This window comes from Dermacentor variabilis, chromosome 6 (assembly GCF_050947875.1).
Source record: "Dermacentor variabilis isolate Ectoservices chromosome 6, ASM5094787v1, whole genome shotgun sequence".
NCBI classification, from domain to species: Eukaryota; Metazoa; Arthropoda; class Arachnida; order Ixodida; family Ixodidae; genus Dermacentor; species Dermacentor variabilis.
Window position 1 is genome coordinate 12,839,199 of NC_134573.1, and position 22,002 is coordinate 12,861,200.

The 22,002-nt window shown below is 45.2% G+C and overlaps 3 protein-coding genes across 4 annotated transcripts in view; all 3 read left to right on the forward strand.

Moving 5' to 3' along the window:
* The window catches only part of LOC142584628 (germinal-center associated nuclear protein-like), a 559,187-nt gene that overhangs the window by 461,071 nt on the left and 76,114 nt on the right, over nucleotides 1-22,002 (forward strand). For both annotated transcript variants that reach the window (XM_075694780.1, XM_075694781.1), the window contains exons 22-23: nucleotides 4,641-4,755; nucleotides 12,802-12,982. In XM_075694780.1, the coding sequence (XP_075550895.1) occupies nucleotides 4,641-4,755; nucleotides 12,802-12,982 (296 nt within the window). The remainder of the gene's footprint in view (nucleotides 1-4,640; nucleotides 4,756-12,801; nucleotides 12,983-22,002) is intronic.
* LOC142584631 (uncharacterized) lies at nucleotides 12,989-16,725 on the forward strand. Its single transcript, XM_075694783.1, has 3 exons — nucleotides 12,989-14,833; nucleotides 14,908-15,018; nucleotides 16,432-16,725. The coding sequence occupies exons 1-3, from the start codon at nucleotides 14,626-14,628 to the stop codon at nucleotides 16,605-16,607; spliced, it is 495 nt and encodes a 164-aa protein (XP_075550898.1). The 5' UTR covers nucleotides 12,989-14,625; the 3' UTR covers nucleotides 16,608-16,725.
* On the forward strand, nucleotides 16,799-18,937 carry LOC142584630 (uncharacterized). Its single transcript, XM_075694782.1, has one exon. The coding sequence runs from the start codon at nucleotides 16,891-16,893 to the stop codon at nucleotides 17,602-17,604; it is 714 nt and encodes a 237-aa protein (XP_075550897.1). The 5' UTR covers nucleotides 16,799-16,890; the 3' UTR covers nucleotides 17,605-18,937.

Below are 22,002 nucleotides of genomic sequence, written 5' to 3' on the forward strand. Positions count from 1 at the left end.
AAATATCTCAGCAACCTTCAGTTTACAGATGACAATGTCCTGTTCAGCAACACTGGGGAAGAGTGTTGCTGAACCCCTGCTGTAACATCTTTGGACGCTGCAGGGGAATTGATGAATAAGGAATAGTAAAGAACAAATGATTGAGAATCTTAATAAAGAGAGTGTAAGAATGGGGTTGAAGATTAATATGCATAAAACAAAGATAATGACCAACAACAACCTGGCAAGGGAACAATAGTTCAGGATGACCAGTCAGCCTCCAGGGTATATGAAAGAATATGTTTACCTAGGACATTTACTCACAGGGGACCCTGATCACGAGAAGCAAATTCACAGAAGAATAAAATTGGCTTGGAACGCATACAGCAGACATACTCAGATCCTTACTAGAAGCTTACCATTATCACTAAAAAGAAAGGTGCACAATCAATGCATTCTACCGGTGCTGTCATATGGGGCAGAGACTTGGAGACTGACAAAGAAGCTCGAGAACAAGTTAAGGACCGTGCAAAGAGTGATGGAACAAAGAATTCTAGGTTAAGAGACAGAAAGACGTTAAGAGACAGAAAGAGAGCGGTTTGGATCAGAAAGCAAATGGGTATAGCCAATATTTTAATTGACATTAATGGAGCTGGGCAGGCCATGTAACGCGCAGGTTAGACAACCGTTGGACTATCAGGGTTACAGAATGGATACGAAAAGAAGGGAAACGCAGTCGAGGACAGCAGAAGACTAGGTGGAGCGACGAAATTAGGAAATTTGCGGGCACTTGTTGGAATCAGTTGGCGCAAGACAGGGCTAATTGGAGATCACAGAGAGAGGCCTTTGTCCTGCAGTGGACATAAAGTAGGCTGATGATGATGATGAATCTGGACTAAGGAGAACGAGGTCTTGTTTACCAAACTTGACTGTAAAGTTCAGCAGAATAGCTGAGCAGTGTTGTGGACCCTGGGCATGGGAGGCACCATGTGCTGGCATACAGAAAGTATATATCCCAGACAACTAATTTTTCCTCAATTGCAAAGCTTTCTTTCTCAGAAACCCCTGTGAGCTTTCTGTGTAGCTTCGTGCTGCATTCAGGTGGATGACAATTTTCCTTTTCAAGTTATCAGTGTTAGCTGGTTGAACTGTTGTTCTTGTTGATTTTGTGCAATGATAATCGGATATTGCCGATGCCTGCTTTATGATGTGACCCTTACGATTTAGCACTGCCACATAAATGCTATGCTTTTTGTTGATTTTACTGCATGCATATTTATTAGACTCAGGTGCACACTTTTTTTCTGGAAGAACTTATTGAAAAATGAGATTCAAGTATTAATCAAAACTGATGACAAGTTGTCATGATTGGCAATAAACATTTCTGTCCAGCCACTGCAGTTGGGAGCACTGGTTGAATCTTTGTCATCTCTGATTGGCTCAAAGCATGGCAGTGTAGGACCGAAGCTGTAAGTCTTTGGAACTTGTTGCTGGGCGAGTTGGTTGGGATCTAAAGAATACATTGTTGCGCCAAAAAAGGAAAATAAAGACTTGGGAAGGAAGAGTACGAAAGAGTACGAGCGCTCAATCTGTCTTTTCGTACTCTTCCTTCCCAAGTCTTTATTTTCCTTTTTCGTCAGCGCTCAATCTGTCTTTTCGTACTCTTCCTTCCCAAGTCATTATTTTCCTTTTTTGGTGCAACAATGTATTCTTTAAGTCTTTGGAACTCTTCAACCCTTTGAGGGTCAATTTCTTTTGCCATATGCGACCACCCAGTGTAGATTTTTGGACTGCATATTCCAATTCTCCTGAGGGACCAACTTGAAAAAAAAAAATTACCGTAATTTTTCTAGGGTGACCGTAAAGTGAGAAGAAAATGTATTTTGTGTTGGTGTATATGTACTCTTCATTCATGAATAACAACAATAAAAAAGGAAATAAACTTATAAGAATAAAAAATTTGATGCATTGTTATACACATAGTTCAAGGCCCTGAAAATGCGCACACGAGAATGTTTCACAAGACACAAATGTTCCTGCTCTTGCACTAATATGTACATGCACAACGTAATAGAACTGCATAGGCACGTGCACTCAAGAAAACTGTGTGATTGTGTGCCCGTCAAAAAAGCGGAACGTGTGACAAACTTCCACTAACCTTCATCTTATCAACAACCAGAGGCAATTAGTTTTTTGTGAGTGTCTAAAAAAAAAAGACAAAGGCAACAAAAACGCATGCGCGGCGCCATCCTTCCTATGCGCACCCCTGGGAGCACTAAACGAGCGAGCGACAGGCGGTCGCCTTTTAAACCATTAGTAATGAGATCGCCATCAGTTTTGCAAGTGCAAGAAGCGAAAACCATGCGCAGAACAAAATTTAAACCGCCGCCCGCCCGCGCACCAATGCTCGAGCGGTAGTCTATAGACGCACGGGAGCAAACTAGCTCTAAAACAAACAATACAACGAAAACCGAGAGAGGGAGGCGCGCGCAAGAAATTTCCAGTATTCCCACATAGTGGCAGCACGTGACAGAAAAGAAAAAGGAAATTGGCGCACTTTTTAAACGTACAGATGGCCCCATAAATATACGGCATCGACCATTTTTGGACTTGTTCGCTGCGCCGTATATTTACGTCATTCACCCTTAAAGGGTTAAACAGAACCTGAAGGAAGCAGGAAAATAAGTTTTGTTTATCAGCAGTATCAACAGATCGAGCTCAAGAGTACACAAGATGCTCTTTTAAACGAGGCAGATGCTTTATTGCCAACGGCAGATGACTGGTGGAACACATCTGATCATTTTCTTAAAAAATTTCCACGTGCGAGCAACTGCTAACTAGAGTTAGTAGCGCAGTACTTAATTGTTACTAGTGTAGACCAAGCAATGGCAAGAGGTGGACCAGCTCTGCAGTCGCTGTCAATGCCCGAGGAACCGACGTATACCACTGCATAACGGCAAGCATTGAACTGCCACTGTGAACAAGTTCTTTTGCATCCACTAAACAAATGGCAATTGAAAATGAAACCATAACAATAATTATAAAAAGAAAAAAGTCATTCAATAGAGAATAGGGATTTGAGTGAAGCTACCACTGTCAAAGTAATAGATAACTGTGATTTTTGTGAGCGTATTCTGCGGGCATTTCTTTGCCCCTATGGGAAAGCGAAGTAAACTTGCGGTTCACTGACACACCAAGAGTCCACAGCAAGCCACAGCCACAGTCGAGCTATGCTAACCACGGCACAAACAAAAGCCAGCAAATGTCACCTTGGCAAGAAAACTTAAAATGGAAAGGTACCAACACTAATGCATATCGCAATGCTGCTGAGATTGGACACTCGGTTTCGCTTTTGGTGGCATTTTTGCAAAATCAACCAAACATAAGGCTGTTGTTCTATTTAGGCAGCAATTTTGTTCACCGACACTTTACTGTAATTGCTTTATTTGCCTATATAATTAGTCCACGTAATTATATATTTAGAACTTGCTGAGGCAGCTCGTGGCAGCATCCCATTTGTCTGTGACAGGCACCATATCCCTTAGATGTACAGTCAGACCTCGATAGAACGAACACGCATATAACGAATTATTGAATATATCGAACTCTTCCGAAATATTTTTGTCAAACACATGTATTTTTAACTTCCTATAGCGAACGCGGTTTGGCATAAAACGGATATAACGAACTTCGCGACGCCAAGCCCTACCTCACTTTAATAGCAGGCGGCAGGCTTCGTTGCACTACAAGTGTGTTGTGCGGCGCAGCAAACATTCAGGACTACCTCGCAGGCGCTGACAGCGCCACAGAGGCCACGTCGTCATCGAGAGTTGACAGCCAAAGAAATCGTCCGCACCTCACAACCGCTGACAGCGCCGCTTCAGCAGCGGCGGCAGCGGCGTGATCGAATGTTGCTTTTGCGTTTTAGTGTTAGCAGTGGCGTGGCCGTCGTAGCGTTGTGTGGAGGCTCTTTCGGTGGTCGTGTCAAGCGCGGTGCGCAGGTGTGCGTAGTGCTGTGATGGCGATGAATGTGAAAAAAAGAGTGGCACTGACGTTAAAGACCAAGCTCGAGATTATTCAACGTGTCAAGAACGGCGAAAGGAAGTGCATTCTTGCGGACTTATTTGGCATCCCAAGGAGCACTTTGAGTACCATTGTGAAGAACAAAGCTGTCATCAAGGCACAAGCAGACGAGACCCTGTAGACGATGAGAACATTCCGACTTCACAAGAAGCACTTGCTGCGTTGGATTTACTGCGCCGCCACTGCAGTGCTATTGAGGGCAGTGGGTTTGCCCTTGTTGAGTGTTTGCAAACTGTGGAACAGGGCGTGATACGGAATGCGATCAACACCAAGAAGCAGGCCGCGATAACGCAGTTCTTTGTGCGTAAATAAATGAACGTGACCCAAGTAAGCATCGTTCGAGTTGCTGTGCCTTCTCTGATTGAATTTTGCTCCTCTTGCATGTATATTTTACGAAATTTCATATTACGAATTATGGATATAGCGAACTAATTTCCGACTTTTTAACTGTTCGTTATAACGAGGTTTCACTTACCACCATGTGTATTGTTGCCATTCACTGTGCACAATTATACTTGAGTAACATTAACAAGTAGAGACTAAATATTGTACCATCCAACAACTGGCATATCTTGCAGTTCCCCAACGACATGATCAAGCTGTACAACTGTACACTGGACCACCTTGCAGCCGTGGCAGCCTCGGAGCGGCTCCTTGAACTGAGCGTGGTTGCACCAGAGATCAAACATCCAAGTGGGTTATCTCCTGTTGTGGGTTTACTGGTATATAAAGTAGAACCTCTTTCATTCATTTCGTGAAAAAACAAGCAAAAATGTACTAACTGGGAAAAAACTTGGAGTCAGTAAAAAATTGAGCATGCCTCTACTGTTGTTGACATCTTTGCAATGCGAAGCATTACGTGAATTGTTGCACCATGAGATGTCTAGGCACGTAGAGCTTTCAGGGCTGAAGTGGCCCAAGATGTGCATTGTCATCCTTGCAGCTTTAGCGACCTTACGTTTGCACTCCTCAAATTCGGACTGGGTCAGCAGCTTCTTCGGGCTGGGTACTTTAGCAGGAAGTTTTTATGATATGCCCACTCGGACAGAACCGTTGTGCCAGAAGGCACCAGCACACACCAAGCGGGTGAGGCCCGAACGGCACAAGGCACGCATTGTCGTTTTTCTATTGCACAGTGTTTTAAGATGCCGATTTATTGGTACTGAAAGAGGAAACCGAATGCGTGCCAGTATTCTCGCGTGACACAGGTGGGCGGGTATCATGGGGAAGCTGCCGTGGCTGGTGCTTACCGTTCTCGAAAGCATGTGCCTTGTTCACAAAGAATCTAGCAGCTGGAAAAGGTATCATACCACTGCAGTTTGGCCATGCACTGAACATTGACACTGATAGACTGTGTTTTCCAGACACATATCAACCGGCAAAAGAAAAAAAAAAGGCTGTTCTGAACCACAAGTGCCGGGAAATTGTGCGGAACAGGATCGTATCTACAAGGTTCTGCTGAAAACATGCACAGCAGGAAATCAGGAAAAAGGGTTGGAAATGCGCAGTAACTTATTCATCAGCACATTTACGGGCTTATCATATGCTGCATCAGCTGACTCCATACTTCACGTCATTGGTGTGTCCAAACCTTCTCTGCCCTCGGCTGTGGTTCCTCTCCTCAAGAATCATTCAATTACTCGAGCAGCGTATTCTGTTCGAAGCATTACGAGAACAGTTAAATTCCACTCTGGCTGTTAATCTTGACTAGGATATCAGTGATGACATCTGTAAGTTGTCATTCATGACTTGGAAATGCCTGCCAAAAGCCCTCAAGCCTATTTCTATATGTGCATAAATTTCCTTTTCCAAGTCCAGGTATGGACACTGCTTGAATAGGCCATATAACATTAGTTTTGTGTGCTATGATCTTGAAATCTAGCCTGCCAGTTAAGTTTCGTGAAAGTTTGTAGTGTCTTGACCAGCACTGTCGAACAGGACAGTGTCATTTGCAAGAAGCGACGAGTCATTACATGACAACGCCATGTACAAGGAAGACACAAAGATGGGAAATCAGGTGAAACTAAGATGTCTCGCAATCAAGATGTGTTTGAGCCTGCTGCTTCCAGCTCAGTGTGTTGCTGCCGTCACAACTCGCCTCATGGCAATGCTGACTGCAGCAGTGTCTGTACCAGTCAAGTCAGCAAGTTTGCCCAGCTCACTGCAAGCGAGGAACATGTAGTGGTGTGTATTGGAGCTTGAGCAGAGATACACAGTCGACTAACGCAGCATGTTTAATGAGCAGAAGTAGCTAACATGGCAGCCAGAGACCTCGGCGAGCCACGTTGCAGGAGCCAGTGACACAGCACGCCCTGGCAGATATGCCTCGGCCATGTGGTCTGCACGCCAACAGACATGCCGCGACATCACTGTCAGAAGGCCAATTCCCAGCCTCCTCCCTTGCTTGCATTTCTGGTGTTGCGACGGACTCATACAGAGTGAAGAAGATGTTTGAGTATGTTTCCAAAATACTATCAGTCGCAACACTGCTTTAGATAGCCAGCAACCTGCTCTTGATCAGCACCATAGAACTTTTCAATCTGTGTTTGTGTAGAGCAAGAACCATAGGTAGCCTCGCATGCCTGCCACCACTGGAAAGCCTTTTTATTTCACAGCTTTTTGAACTCGTTGAAAAGCTCTGAGTGACCCATCGTATGAAACTGCTGCAAATAATACTAAACTTTAAACTGGTCAGCTACATAACAAGCTAAACCTCAGTGCTATAACCAAGTCATTAAAATGTGCACAGTAATGCTGGGCGTGCAGGTGAAGCGCCTACTCTCGCCTGGTGCTTTCTAACTGTTTCATGACACAGGCACAAAATACTGAGCCGACAAGTATTTGGCATACAGGTACAAGATATTGGCAGGTAAGTTGTATATGATACGAAACTTTCCATTTATATCCTAAGACACTTCTATACATCAGTTAACTCCTCCTCATGGCTCCACTGTAGGGCTGCTGCAAATTTGCAGGTGATTGCTTGTAAATTTTTCCTCTCCCACTAGCAGTTCCTTTCAGATTTCCTCTGTTAACATGCAAGATTTTTTTCCTACAATATAATCGGGTATCCTATTGCCATTCCTCAACATCCTATCGGGTAGACTGGACTTGCATAAGATCAATGCAAGTACACTGCACAATCAATTTTTCAATACCACTGTCACACTCGTTATGATGCACTGATTTGTAGTTCTATCATAAAGCAGGTCAGCGTCCTATTTTACTGCATACTAGTTTGCACACATAGGTAATTTTCCTACATTAAGCTTCAGTACACAATCTGCACATTATGATGCAATGAATGAGTTCCGCGGATTCCACTGACGTAAGATTGCGTATAGCCTATGCATTGCACTATGCACTTTTCCTTTTTGTGCACCAGCAAAACACAGTAAATATAGGTTCGGCTGTCAAGCTACTTAAATATATAAACACCAGAAAGTTGAAAGAACGAACTTGATAACATACTAAGTTTTCTTTAGCTGCACCACATTTTTTTTTAAATCACCTGTGGTAGATAGCATAATTGCTAGCATAATTGCATTTTTTAAAAGTTGGTGCAGCTAAAAAATAAACTCTGCATACTGCCACCCCATTTCAAATGAGGTGCTCATATTTTCATTATCACCATCATGATGACATAATGAGCTTCTAGCAATGTTCAATGTTTGCGTGTAAATGTGAGAATGTTAAAGCTCAAGGTGGAGCAATGTGCGCTGCTGATCGTGATCTTGCAAAATGTGGATCTTGATTACTCGTCAGACGAAGAAATGGTAGATCATGATATAACAGCGTATAATGTTCCATCATGCTGACTGTCATTAGCTGCGCTTAGCTCTTTGGTAGAAACTCGAAAAAAATATGCTGTACTTATTCCAATCCAAGCCAATAGTTCTTTTCAAATAATCACTTACCAAACTCTAGGGTCGGCTTAGATTCAAGGATTTTAAGATATGCACCAGCGGAAGAGTGAGATGGAAATGCACATGCGCAGAACACTAAACGACCCGTACCGTTTAGCATACGCACGCTATTTCTTAGATTTAATGTTACCATTTTTGCGTGCTTTATGTCGTTTACGTGAAACATGGCGGTGGTCTCGGCCACCCGTATTGAACTGAATTTGGAATTGTCTTTGTAGAATTCACTTTGTAGCAAATGACTGTGTAAACTGCTTTCGCTTAGTCTCAGGCCACTTCGACGAGAGAGTATTATGGGTAAACTCTAAGAGCTTTAGAGATTGCTTCTTGTTGCTAATCCGTTCAAGCGTAACGAAAGAGATTTCCATTTTCGAGATGCCAGTGCTACCTATCGGTGAAATCGGGAAATAGGTGCAACAACGGTATGGTGGCCTCTGAGATTGGAAGATTTCGAAGGCTATGGTAGCTTGTACGGATGCGCCGCAGATCGGTGCTGGATCAAAGGACATGGAAAGTGCGAATACAACGCGCTCCTGGCTTTTATTGCGCTGCCTCTCACATTTTCCGGATGCACACACAGATAGAATCACTTAGGTGCACCATGTATGCGAAATTCAAAGCATATTGGAATAGCATCCTGCACGTAAACTATGCTATCACGCTATACTAAAACTGGCTTTCTGCAAATTTTGTTTGCGGAATGGTAACACTATTTCCCTTAACCCCACTATTACGCAAACGTTAAACTAAAGCTGTCTAATAAATGATGAGCATTGAAAATTCGTTACAAGATCAATTGCCACAATGACTTCGTTACGTGGAGGTCAGAAATATGTGGGATTTTATGGGGATATAAGCGTTGGGGAATGAAAAAATTCATTAAATTCAGGCATTTGTTACAAAGAAGTTTGTTGCATCCAGGTTTTACTGCATTTTAATTAAACACATTGAATGTAATGTTAATGTAAGAACACATTCTAGTATTCAAAGTGTAACTGGAATGCGTTCCTTTCGTATTAAAGAAACTTGTAACAAGAACTCATTTCAAGATTGGGAAAGAACGAGGAACAAGCTTTCGTTGCTGTTTTAGAGAAATGTGTACAACACTGATTGAAACCGTTACATAGAGCAACTTGGGTATTGTTGAGGTTTGTTCGAGGTGTGCCTTTGTGGTCAGTGGAGTGTGAACAAGATATGAATGATGAGGCTGGTAAAAAGAGTTGTATACTACTCACCGCATGGGATGGGAGGGTAATGTATGCAGCACACAGGTTGTCTAAGACAGGCACGTACCCAAGGGGGGGCCCGGAGGGGGGCCCGGGCCCCCCCTCCCTCCTGAAATTGATGTATACCCCCCTCCCCGCCCACGCCACCACTTCTCACACACATTCCTATAGCGCCGCCAAATCAATGTTGAAACTTGACAGCTCTTCGGTGGCCAACAGTTTGCTGCCTTTTTCACTCCTTTTGGATGGCCGTAGTTATCGGCACCTTTTGCGGTGTGAAGGCCAGTTTCCTCATCGATTCGGTGCCCACACGATTAACTCGAGATGCATTCAGTTGTCACCATCTTTTCGACGGTCACGCACTTCGCTGTTGCTTCGTTAGTGCAACCTTTTTCGTTTAGACTGATCCAGGGACCAAGAAAGGGATTTGGTTCGTGGTCAGCTGGTCTGTATGTGGAACGAGTTGTGGCCAGAGAAAACGCCAGTTGGGTTTAACTTTTCCTTTTGCTTCATTATTTCCTCGAGTAACGGCTCGCCGCGACGCTGACAGATTTCCAGCACCATGTACCCGCGATACGGGTTAGATAAGGTGAAAAATAAAATAATGCGAAACAGCGTCCATCACCAAACCCTGCAATAATCGTTAAATCCATAAGCAACATGAATGTCATCCGTTACATCGTCTGGTTTTTGCCTAATTGTAGAGCGCTTTTTGTGCAAAATTGCTAACTGGAAACAGGAGCCGCAAGGCGTTGAGAAATTAAGCGATCTACTAAGGAATCCATTGTCAGCAACCGCGGCAACAGCCAAACAGGAAGAAAAAGTGAAAGTTAACAAATTTAACCGTTGTTTATGAAAATATTTATAGATCAAGATCTTTTATTTCAAAGAGGAAGTAGAGAAAACGCCGCCGGAAGCGGAGAACAATTCCGTGTTCTAATGAAGCTTCTACAGTTATCAGTCGAGCCGCTTGACGTAGCCACTTCTCTGCTGTGATTTTGTAAGTGTCTTTCTAAGCTTCCACGGTGGGCGTAGTACGTATAGAATCGCACGTCCTGTGCCCTAAGAGATTGTGATGGACTGGCAGCCACGCATCGTTACGTAACTTCCCAAATAACAATACGAGTCGTTTGCGGCACCTGGTAGAGCATAAACGAGGGATCCAAAAGAATTGTGACGGTTCCGCAAATATATATTTCTCTATAGTTCTTCCAGAGCTAATTCAAAAAACGCTACTCTAGTCGGATACAAATTAAGTCTGCAGTGAAGCCACGCCCTCATAACTGCCAGCCATTGTTCCTCCAAGATCTTCAAACTTTTTCTGTTACTCAAATAGGGCGGTAACCACAAAAATAAAATTATTGGTGCTTAATTTTATACCTTTTGCCTCGCCTATTATGTGGAATGGCCAAACCTAAATTATTTATTGAACTGAAATAACATGCTTGCTTTGCTGCAACTATTTATTGTCAAGTTTCACTTCAGTTGGCAGTGAAGTTTCATGAATAAAATGGGTTCAGCAGTGAAATTAACTGTACCGCAGGCGTTTGAAGAGTGAAATGCTCCGACCTTAGACACTTCGTCCATGTCTGTTGCACACTTCATTGCTTCTGCCGCTGAAAAGACTATTCAAGAAGAGCAGACACTCCGGAGGTATCAAGTACGACGCCATTTTGAAAAGGCCGCATAACGACGATTTTGTTTGCTTCTGTGATTGGCTGGATAAGTATCACAACCCTGTGTGGTTTGTGTGCCTTGGTCGCCAACTGCTGTTTTTTAAAATTGTATTCTACTAAAGTAATCTTTATTTTACACTTTGGCTTCTTTGCTTGTCCTTGGCAGTGTTCTTCCTGCGCAAGTCCATTTGACGTAGTTCCTTGTTTGCCAAGTAAAGGAGAGGTGTATCACACAGGGCGTACCTGTGTATCGCACAGGGCGAATGTTAAAAATATAATATTTAATAGTAGCTAAAATGTTCAAATATTTATGCCCCCCTTATATTACCTATGTAACGAACCTTAAGTTGCTGGTGCATATTAAGTTGGGTGTCATCGCATATAAATGGCTGCAAGCTTTCGCAATACAGTATTCCTGCCATATTCGCTGATTGACGACCTGAACTGGCAGATGTCGTGTGATTTGTAGTCAGCACGTTGAAGCTGATCTAACATACCTGACGTGCCTCAGATAGGGCATAATCTCAAACTAGGAGACCACTCCGCATCTCCTAATGTAATGCAGAGGGGTTCATCCACTCAGATCCGTAGGTAACGTACATCTTCCAGAAGTGCTTGGATTTAAAGTGGGCAGAAGCATCAACCTATCAGCAGTCGAGACAAGCAAGAGGTGTTTAGAGTATTGGTGGAGAAAAAGCAGGGAAGAGATTGATACAACTGGACCCGTTATGGCATAGGTAGCGGACAAGGTAGATAGAGAAGTTTTGAGGTAGAAAATAAAAGATTAAAAAGAAATGTACAGGGAAACCTCGTTAAACCGTAGTTGGCCGTAGTTTAGAATAAGTACGTACTAAACGGTAGTACTTCAACCAAAATAGTGTGAGATCGCCCACTTACATGTCAAAAAGAGTACTCAGAGAGAGTGTGATGAAAGGGCAAAAACATGCAGTATTTATTCACTTCGCGAGTCAAAAGTGTTATTTTCGTTTGATGCCCCGGCGGCTTAGCAGCACGACAGTACCCTCAAACTTACTGAAGCTGCGAGCCAGCTTTTCAGCCAGCCCCCTCTTCTTGGCAGACATTCGCATGGCAGATTCCTTGTTAGCGTTGCATATTCTCCGTGCATAGACGTGGTAGTGCTACATAAGTCACGGGGCGCTTTTTTCATTGCGGGGTGCTTTTCTCATTACTACGATTGATTTCATGAGGCTGACATAACACGTAGCTTCTGCCACTGTCGCGCCTGAATCGCCTGTGCTGTCTCTTTCCATGTCGTCCTCATCACTTTCGTTAGGCGACACTACGGCATCAACAGAGGCAACAATGGCGAAAAGTCAAAGCTTGTAAACGACATCTTTTTGCGGTTGCAGCAGCGCTGCCGAGCAACTTATTCACATTCCAAGTGCCACACACCGAGCTTCAGCATGACGCGTGTCCTTGCTTGTACGACGCCACGACACTCTCTGGCACGGTATTGAAATGATGTTGATGTTGATGTGGCCTCACGCACTAACGCACAGGGCTCTTGGAGGTCGTTGTTCCCACCTCTGAGGCTTGTTCTACCGGGCCGCCCGATGGGGACAACGCACCACCGTGATTGCGCAACGAAAAGTGGAAACACTATGTCTTAACTGATATGTACGCCATAAGCTGATACGGTTTATGCGGATAAAAAACGCATTATGTTCAATGACCTCTGAGTCGGATCGGACTTTACTACATTTAAGACGAAACTACTGTTTAAGTGGGTATGGTTTAATGAGGTTTTACTGTATATAAAAATGCTAGAATGAAAAGCATGTACAGCATACCTGATTAACCTAATCAGGCTAGGTGACATCACCCTGCTTCAAAGGGGGTGCCAATAAATCATCATCACAAAATGACATGACGAGCATCTTTGTCGTGGTGCAGGGTACAGCCAAGACTGGAATGAACCTCACCGCCTCAAGGCACTATGCTGGCACGTGAAGTCGTTGAAGCTAGCGGAGGTGTGCGGCGAAACTCACGATGTGGCTACGTTGAGCAGCTACATCGAAGAGCTGTGCAACCAGCATGGGTGCCTTGTCCACCGGAAGGCAGCTTTGCTCAGAAGGTGAGCAGTAGGCCAAGGGGCAGATGATCAAGAACCTTATTTCAAACGAAGAACACTCTGTATAAATCAGAGTGGTCCACTGTGGTCTTGCACTGGTCCTTTTAATCCTTTCAGAAAGTGTCGGGTTTCTTCGGATGTGACGCACCCCTAGCAACGGGTTTTTTTTCTCAGACATTGTAAAATTAACACAATGGTTTGTTTTTGGTTATGCAGAAGCAAGAAAAATGTTAATTGGGTAATGAGAAATTCACTCATGTTATCCAAGGGGATAGAGTGCAGAACGTGATGGGGACATCAGTGACATGGCAGGACAGAAACGCAGCAACGTATCGGTACATCAGTGACGTTTAGAGGGTCAACAAATGAGACTTTAGTACAAAAAGTGCACTCTGTAGCTTAAGTGCCCACACACATTCTGAAGGAACTTTATTACACGAAGTTGGTGCAGTTGATTAGCAAGCCACCTTGCACCAAACCATGGGTTCTCAAAGGGGATTCCACAGAACAACGGGTTGTGCAGTCCCCTCCTCTGGATTCTGCAAGCCACTGATACATTTTCCCTGCTGCCGCTAAGACGGTGAACACGAGGCGTGCTCAATCCAAGGAACCTCCATTATCCATGGCCAAGTGGCAAAAAGCACATCACAGCGCATAACAGAAACGCGTAGCCTACGCAATAAATCCACCAGCAACTTGTAGACATCATCGCCATCAGCATATTTTATGTCCACTGCAGGGCGAAGGCCTCTCCCTGCGATATTGACATGTGTACTTCTTTATCGGGCGACCACTTCTCACCACCTAACAAATGTTATCGCACAGCGCAGGACATGCCTGCATGTAAAATAAGTTTCTGGAATGTTATCGATGTTTCCATCTGCTGTCTTTCCCCGCAACTTGTGTAATCTGATTGCATGTATGCGCCACGCGAATAGTGTAGAACATTGTGGAAGACATGCGGGTCCCAGTGGTTACTCTGGAACATTCGATGACTGATCTATAAAAGCCGACGCGCTTGACCCGCTGATAAGATTTTCGACGATCGCCGACTGTGTTCGCCGCTATCGTGGTGCTTTAAGTGTAGGCTGTCTTTGTGGGCACAGGCTCGCCCAATAAAAGCTAGTTTTGTCTTTCACAGTATTGCTACCGTGTTCTTTAACGTCACTAACACGTGACAATATCCAATTACCCCTATCCTGCACCAACTGATTCTAACTATTGCCAACGAATTTCCTAATTTCATCGCTCCACCTGGTCTTCTGCCATCCCCGACTGCTTTTCCCTTCTCTCGGTGCACATTCTGTAACCCTAATGGTCCAACGGTTATCTAACCAGCGCGTTACGTGACCTGCCCAGCTCCGTTTTTTTCTCTTAATGTCAATTAAAATATCGGCTATTGACCTCGAGCTCCACCACTGGAAAAGCTGGCGCCACCGTCGACGTGACGTCCTATGAGGGATCACGTGGGCATAGCGGCCGCGTCGGCTGCTTCGGGAGTGCCGAAGCGAGCTGAAAACGAAAGTCTAAATTCCCTCGTACGCTTCGATCCTCATTTAGCGGCGAGATTTTCCCGCTTCGAGTGCCTCCTTTACAACGCTTGAAAGCACTACAATAGGTAGTGGCTGCCTTTGAAGGCACGCAACATGGTAGGCTACTGCACGGTGCCGCAGTGCCGGACGTACGCAACGGAGCCCGGTGTCACCCTTCACACATACCCACTGGACAAGAGGCTTCGTGAAGCTTGGATCACCAAACTAAGAACCGGCAAGCAGCCATCGGCTACAGCTCGTGTGTGCAGCAAGCACTTCCGCGAGGAAGATTTTTGCTACGGCGTCGGGGCTGCGATGTTCGGTGAGTAGCTGAAAGCGCGCACGGAGATGCTCGCCCGCGCGCACTGCCCGGCTAAAGACGCTTATCACTCGCAGGCTGGAAAAGGCGCTGGCTTTTACGAGGTGCGATACCATCTCGGAACCTTCCGGTGCGACCTCTTGATCGTCCGCCCCGTCCTCAGCGTCCGCAAAATCGACTGCAGATACGTAAGTCATTGTTTAGACTCGTTGAATGCTATAATATCTACACGACGTTTGCTGGTGGATGTGCATCGCGAGCTAAACGCTGTGGCTGCGGCTCATTTGATGTGTGCTGCATTTATTGTAGCAATAATTTTCTCTCAACCAAGCTTGCGTTCTTCTGACGGAAACGCTATGCGCTAAAAAACAGCGAAGTGCTGTGCGAGCCGAGATTCACAATCAATACCCTGCCTACGGTGGCAGTTTACTTATGCGTAAATGTTCGTATTGCTCCTGGTTTTATTGACACGAAGGCTCAAACATTTGATGCACATGTGTACCAGTATTGTAAACAGGCCATTTAATTGTAATTATGGCAGCGAAAAACGAACAACAGATAAGCCCTGTGAGGCATGTTTGACCTTTGCTCGGCCTTCCCTGGTTCTCGCATTTCGAGGGTATTTCAGCTAAAAACAAGCATTTTTGCATCATGCTTCATGATACTTGTAATCTTCCGACACTAATTTCTACTGCGCATGGGTATTTTATTTACTTCTGCTCGATCAGAGTCCATAGCAGCTAGAATACATGTTAAGTTTCAGTGTGTGGGCAACAAGAGAGCTTCATGCGAGCACTATGCCAAACTGTAAATGCAAGTCATTGTCGAAGGGTAACAGCACCTAAAATAACTTATTTTTCCCAATATGCAAGATCTGCTGTACAGTGCATGACCATTTCTCATGGTGTCAGCATATCAAGAAAAAGGACCTACAACTGTACATTATAATAAGCTTAAAGTAGTATGTAAGGAAGTGCTGTTGCCAAATCTTGGTTATGATGTAATGGTGAATCACAATGTTCTGATAGTTGTGCCAAGATGCTGCGGTCTTCACCAGACTTGAGTAGTGATGCAATACATGTATGTAGTCACCTGTACTGTAAGAAATGTGGCCGTTAGCTAACCCACTGGAGGAACAATTTGTGCACATGTCTAAAAAAGTACGCACGAACTTCAAGTGGTTTATAACATGACTAGATGAGAATGTGTAAAGTTATCAGTAAAATACTACGTCAGTACCTATAAGAATTATTTTGGCAAATCAGTTCTGCAGAAACCTGCAAGATGGAGGAAAGTAAATAAATATTTCCCTCTAAAAAATTGTTCTGTATGCGATGAAATAGTATGATAGCAAAAGTAAATGTCACCATTCTTTGCAGCCAGTTGTGAAGCATGCAAAGTAAAAAAATCGAATCCACACAAACCAAGTATTGTTAACAGTTCTAGTTAGAAAGGAAAGAATGTGAACATCTCTACCTTTAGCTTGAAATGTTGTTGCTGTGCTGTGGTAATACATGTTCTTCTATATACATTTAGAATTGGTGCTTAACTAAGTCATTTTGCTTCATATTTGTTGTGGGTAATATGCTATGTGCTTTAAGTGTGCACAGAGGACAGACCTCAGGCCGAGACCTTCCGTAAAGATGATCCTGCAACACTGGCTGTTGACCCCCAGGCCAGTACCAGCTCCTCCCCCATTCACACTGATGAAGAACAAGATTCCAGTGAAACCTGCAGCCAAGGTGCGCTAAGAACAAAGGTTAATCTGTATTTTTAATTCATGGGAACACCCATAATAATTATTTTCTACTTCAGCCATACCTTCCGAGGTCCTTACAGTTACGACTGACATTGGTGTCCAAGTCAACACCCTTGACGCAGTGCGGAGCCAACCACTAAGCATTGCTGCGATCCAAGATGAAAAAGCCCTCAATGTTCTTACTGGTCTGCCCTGCTTCCAGCTTTTCTCCAACTTGTGTGACCTATACACAGATTGTAGACTACTTTCACATGCAAAGGGATTTTGCATCTCAAATGAAGACGCTGTGCTGGTCACGTTTATGAAGTTGCAGCACAACCTTACATTTTCAGTGTTATGTGTACTCTTTGGTGTTTATAGAACCACTGCAGCCGACATCTTTAAAGCAAGTGTGACAGTCCTTGCAGCAATATTGCGAGAGGCAGTCTATTGGCCAACAAAAGAAGCTGTCGTTGACAATATGACTGTGTACTTTAAAGATTACACCACTGTACGCGCAGTACTTGACTGTACTGAGATACCATTGCAGAGGCCCAAGGACATGGAGTCTCAGTTGCTGACTTACAGTTGGTATAAAGGTACATACACAGCTAAAATTCTTGTCTGTGAGACACCAGGAGGACACATCAGCTATGCCTATGGGGGAAGGGCATCCGATTCCTTCATAACTAAGGAATGTAGAGTGTTGAAGTTTCTGCCTTCTACAGACAGTGTTATGGTAGATGAGGGTTTTCTGATTGACAAATTATGCCTTGAATACCACATTAAAATGGTGCGTCCACCTTTTTTGAAGAACAGAAGGCAGCTTTCAAAAGATGATGCTGAAAGAAATCAAAGCATTGCTGCAGCACGAGTTCACGTGGAGAGGGCAATCCAGCGAATGAAAGCATTCAAGATTTTGGGAGGAAATGTAGGAATAGAACTTTTTCCTTTTATTGATGACATTGTGCAGATCATAGCTGGAATTGTGAACCTTTCTAAGCCAATTTTCAGTGATGACAAGTTTTTAAATTAGGAAATTATTTGTTTAATACGACAGAGCACGCAACAGAGAGGCCACGTAAACAAGCCTGCATTTAATTTTGGTCATTAGTCGCACTGTCTAGAGAATCTGTAGATGCTGATGTCCTTAATTTTGCTAACAGTGGTTCAGAGGTGAACATGTATGTGCATGAAAACACTTTTTTGATGTAAAAAATCCTCTCTAAGCAACGATCTTGTTGCAGATTACTCACAATATAGCTCAATAGTGCAATGAATGCGACACTAGGGTTGTTTGTACAGTCTGCACCTTTGCAATCAATTTTCTGTTCATTATTAAAAGCAATGTTCACATCTTGAGTTTTTTAACGAGTTACATACGGGGGCACATAAGACTTAAAAAAATATTCAGCTCGCTCTACAACAGTGCTAAAAAAGTCTCTATCAAAATTAGCTGTTAGCAGCAGCACATTCTCGCTGTCCTGAAAAACAAAGAAATCAGCCATCTCTACTTCTAGAATCCCCATTTGCACTTGAATTTGGCAGAAATATCTACTTGTTTTCTTAAGGCTTAACTTGCCGTTGCTCAGTGTTGTTAGCTCCTTAGCTTTAAACCTTTCCAAATTAACTGGGCATTTTACTTCTAGCACTCTGGTAGCACAGCAGCTGCAAGTAACAAGTCCATCTGGACTTGCTCCAATACAAGGGTTTTCTTTGGAAATTACAAGGCCTATGCTTTGTAGTTGGAGATTTTGGTGTGTTGTTGTGGCTAAGTAGAAGTCCTTTGCTGTGTTCCCAAGCAAGGATCCTCTTGACGCGGCTGGAGTTTGCACCGTGTGTTCCCTCATCGCCGACTTAAGCAGAGGGCGCACGTCATGAGGGCCCATTCTTGTTTTCAGTGTATGCACTCGCGTGTACACAGAGTAAGCAATGGATGCTGTTATAAGTCCTTTCCTGTAGAGCATCCAGTGTTGCGAGTTCACCTGTTGCTCTGTCAAATGCGTGATTGTCTGAATGTTTGATTGTGTGAATGTCTGCTGCAATTGTATATAAATGTCTTCTGTTGAAAGTGCCCCCACTTCTACTGCCTTGATGACGGCTTCTGTCAGTGCTGGTGGCCCGCAAGACTCTTCCTTATTGTGCTCCATTATTTCTCCACATGCACTGTGTTCATTTGGCATTGGGGTTGTATTTGCTGCATCTGCAGCTCTGCAGTCTTGTTTGCCACTTGAAGATGAGCTGCTGGCTACATCTGCTGGATGCGTGGGGTTTCCTAGAATGCAAGCACATTGTGTAAGTGCCAAAAGTCATGACCGCAGCTTGACAAAATGCCACCACATGAGTGTATAGTATATTGTTGTGCTGTAAAGATGGCAAGCATATGTACTATCGGCCAAAAAAGTAAACGGACCACGGCACCGCTGGCCGCAGCGGCTGTGGGGCCGCACCGGGCCGCTGCTATCTCGCTCCGCGCGCTGACGGCGAGAGTGCCCCGAGTGACGCCAGACTTCGCCCTCTCTCTCTTACGGATCCTTGTCACGCTTGATAAATTTCTAGTGCCCCGTTCGGTTGCTCTGCTGCTGACGGTCGCGACGAAGGGGACTGTGCATCGCCGGTAGTTTAGCACATGGCGCTGTCGAACACTAGTGGACGGCTGCGGGGCGTCAAACCACGCTACTGAGAAGGAACGAAGACTCGTTCTTAATGTTGTTTTGCTTATATTCACCATACCTCTCATATGAGTGCATTTCGCTGGCGTCCACCGCTGTTCGATTTTAGACAACACAACGAAAGCAGCCGCAACGGCGGCTACGGTGACGCGCGCTTGCAGGTGCCAAGCTTTACTGCCGGCGCGGGTTCTCTGTCGATGTTACTTTTCCGGCATTGTCTCCAGCAGTGGTTTTATTAACTATAGCAGTGCGCCTCTTCACACTGCGTTAATTCGCTACTACAATACACAGTCCGTTATGAAACTTTCTTTACAAAAGTACCGTCAGAAAGAGATGATTGGAAAGACTAATCGGAAAGACAAGTCGCTCGTGAAAGTTTATTCACGGAAGAAAATAAAAATTGGGGTTCCATGCGTTGAAGAGGTCCTCAATGGGATGAAAATTCGCTGTCGTCCGCGATTACTTGGCCTACTCGCCTTGGCATCGAGTCATGGAGCGCGGCCACTAGCTCCGGACGTCCGCGTACTGCTTCCCACCCTTCTTTCGCGGTATGATGCAGCTGATCCGCGGTGCCACAGCAAAGGGGCCAATAGGACACCGGCGTTCAATATTTCCTTTTTATTCTCTGGAACGGTGTCGGCGATGCGCTTTGTAGTGCGCGCTGCTATCCAGATATGATTGTGTCCAGCCATTGGACACTGGAAGACTAGGAAATGTTTAAAAACGAGAATGGTCGCATTTGTTTCGTCGCAAAAATGCCATCCCGGGTGCCGATCGAGGAGAGAAGGCGCATCGTGCGGCTTAGCATAGAACGTGTCCCTCAGCGTGAAATCTGCCGCCGCACTAGGAGGAGCAGAACATCGGTGAACCGCATTATTCAAGCCTATAGGGATGAATACGGCAGAATTGCTGATGCTCAGCGCAGTGGGCGGCCAAGGCTTACAACGTTGGAAGAGGACCAACAGATAGTTGCTGCCGCTGTTGTTGACCCCTTTCTGAACGCCAGGGAAATTCGCGACGCACTGGACCTCAGTTGCTGCAGCGAGACTATCAGGAGCAGACTGTGAGAGGCAGGTCTCATGAACTGCGTTGCCGCTCAGAAGCCGCACCTGACGACGAAGCAGAGGGAAGAGCGACTGAATTTTGCCCGAGCGTTCGAGCAATGGACTGCAGAGGAGTGGCGGGAGGTCATCTTCACAGATGAGTCAACGTTCAGCACACGCTAGGACCAACAGCAGCGTCTGTGGCGTCCGTTGAACAGCAGGTACGACCTGTCATCCTTGCAGCTGAGGGAAGTTGCGGGTAAAGTTTGCATAGCTAGTCAGTGCTAAAAAATAGGGATTGTTTGCAACGCATACTAGCCTTAAGAATGCTGTACAGCCTCATTTCTCGTCTTACTACATGACTACACGTAGGCGCAGTATTGACTACGAAGTGTTTCTTTTGCGTCATTGCATATCAGCGAGCTGAATGTTAGACAGGGTATGATTTAAGCCTTCATTATTTTCTTTTCTACAGCAGAGTGAGGTGGCTGCGCGTTAGGTTTTGTACACGACATATTTTAATGACTGCTCTCTCATATGCCCAGATATGACCCCGGCCACATCCACAGCGTGCTCAGCAGCGGCCGCTGCTCGGTTAGTGTTTGGGGCGCCATCAGTAAAGACGGCCTTGGCCCACTCGTGCGGATTGAGGGCTCGTTCACTGGGTCGAAGTACTGCGAACTCCTCGTCAAGCACTTGATTCCATACGTTCTGGACGGGCCATTCCGGGACGGGTGCTACATGTTCCAGCACGACCGCTGCCCTGTGCACAAAGCCCGCGCTGTGAGTGCACTTCTGGAGAGCTACGCCGTGCGTCAGCCTCCGTGGCTGCCTAACGGGGCTGATCTTAACCCCATCGAGAACATTTGGGCAATGTTGAAGAAGACTCTTGCCTCACGGCGCCTGTGTGGTGGCACAGCGGATCAGCTTTGGCATGCCGTGAAGGAAGAGTGGGAAGCACTACGCGGACGTCCGGAGCTAGTGGCCGCGCTCTATGACTCGATGCCAAGGCGAGTAGGCCAAGTAATCGCGGACGACAGCGAATTTTCATCCCATTGAGGACCTCTTCAACGCATGAAACCCCAATTTTTATTTTCTTCCGTGAATAAACTTTCACAAGCGACTTGTCTTTCCGATTAGTCTTTCCAATCATCTCTTTCTGACGGTACTTTTGTAAAGAAAGTTTCATGACGGACTGTGTATTGTAGTAGCGAATTAAAGCAGTGTGAAGAGGCGCACTGCTATAGTTAATAAACCCACTGCTGGAGACAATGCCGGAAAAGTAACATCGACAGAGAACCCGCGCCGGCAGTAAAGCTTGGCACCTGCAAGCGCGCGTCACCGTAGCCGCCGTTGCGGCTGCTTTCATTGTGTTGTCTAAAATCGAACAGCGGTGGACGCCAGCGAAATGCACTCATATGAGAGGTATGGTGAATATAAGCAAAACAACATTAAGAACGAGTCTTCGTTCCTTCTCAGTAGCGCGGTTTGACGCCCCGCAGCCGTCCACTAGTGTTCGACAGCGCCATGTGCTAAACTACCGGCGATGCACAGTCCCCTTCGTCGCGACCGTCAGCAGCAGAGCAACCGAACGGGGCACTAGAAATTTATCAAGCGTGACAAGGATCCGTAAGAGAGAGAGGGCGAAGTCTGGCGTCACTCGGGGCACTCTCGCCATCAGCGCGCGGAGCGAGATAGCAGCGCCCCGGTGCGGCCCCG

Bases quoted from the DNA above. Each gene is read 5' to 3' on its own strand.
- LOC142584630 (XM_075694782.1), top strand. From the start codon at position 16,891: ATGAAGTTGCAGCACAACCTTACATTTTCAGTGTTATGTGTACTCTTT.
- LOC142584631 (XM_075694783.1), top strand. From the start codon at position 14,626: ATGGTAGGCTACTGCACGGTGCCGCAGTGCCGGACGTACGCAACGGAG. The intron at 14,834-14,907 runs GTGAGTAGCTGA...TATCACTCGCAG, and splicing joins CGTCGGGGCTGCGATGTTCG to GCTGGAAAAGGCGCTGGCTT. The intron at 15,019-16,431 runs GTAAGTCATTGT...ATGTGCTTTAAG, and splicing joins GCAAAATCGACTGCAGATAC to TGTGCACAGAGGACAGACCT.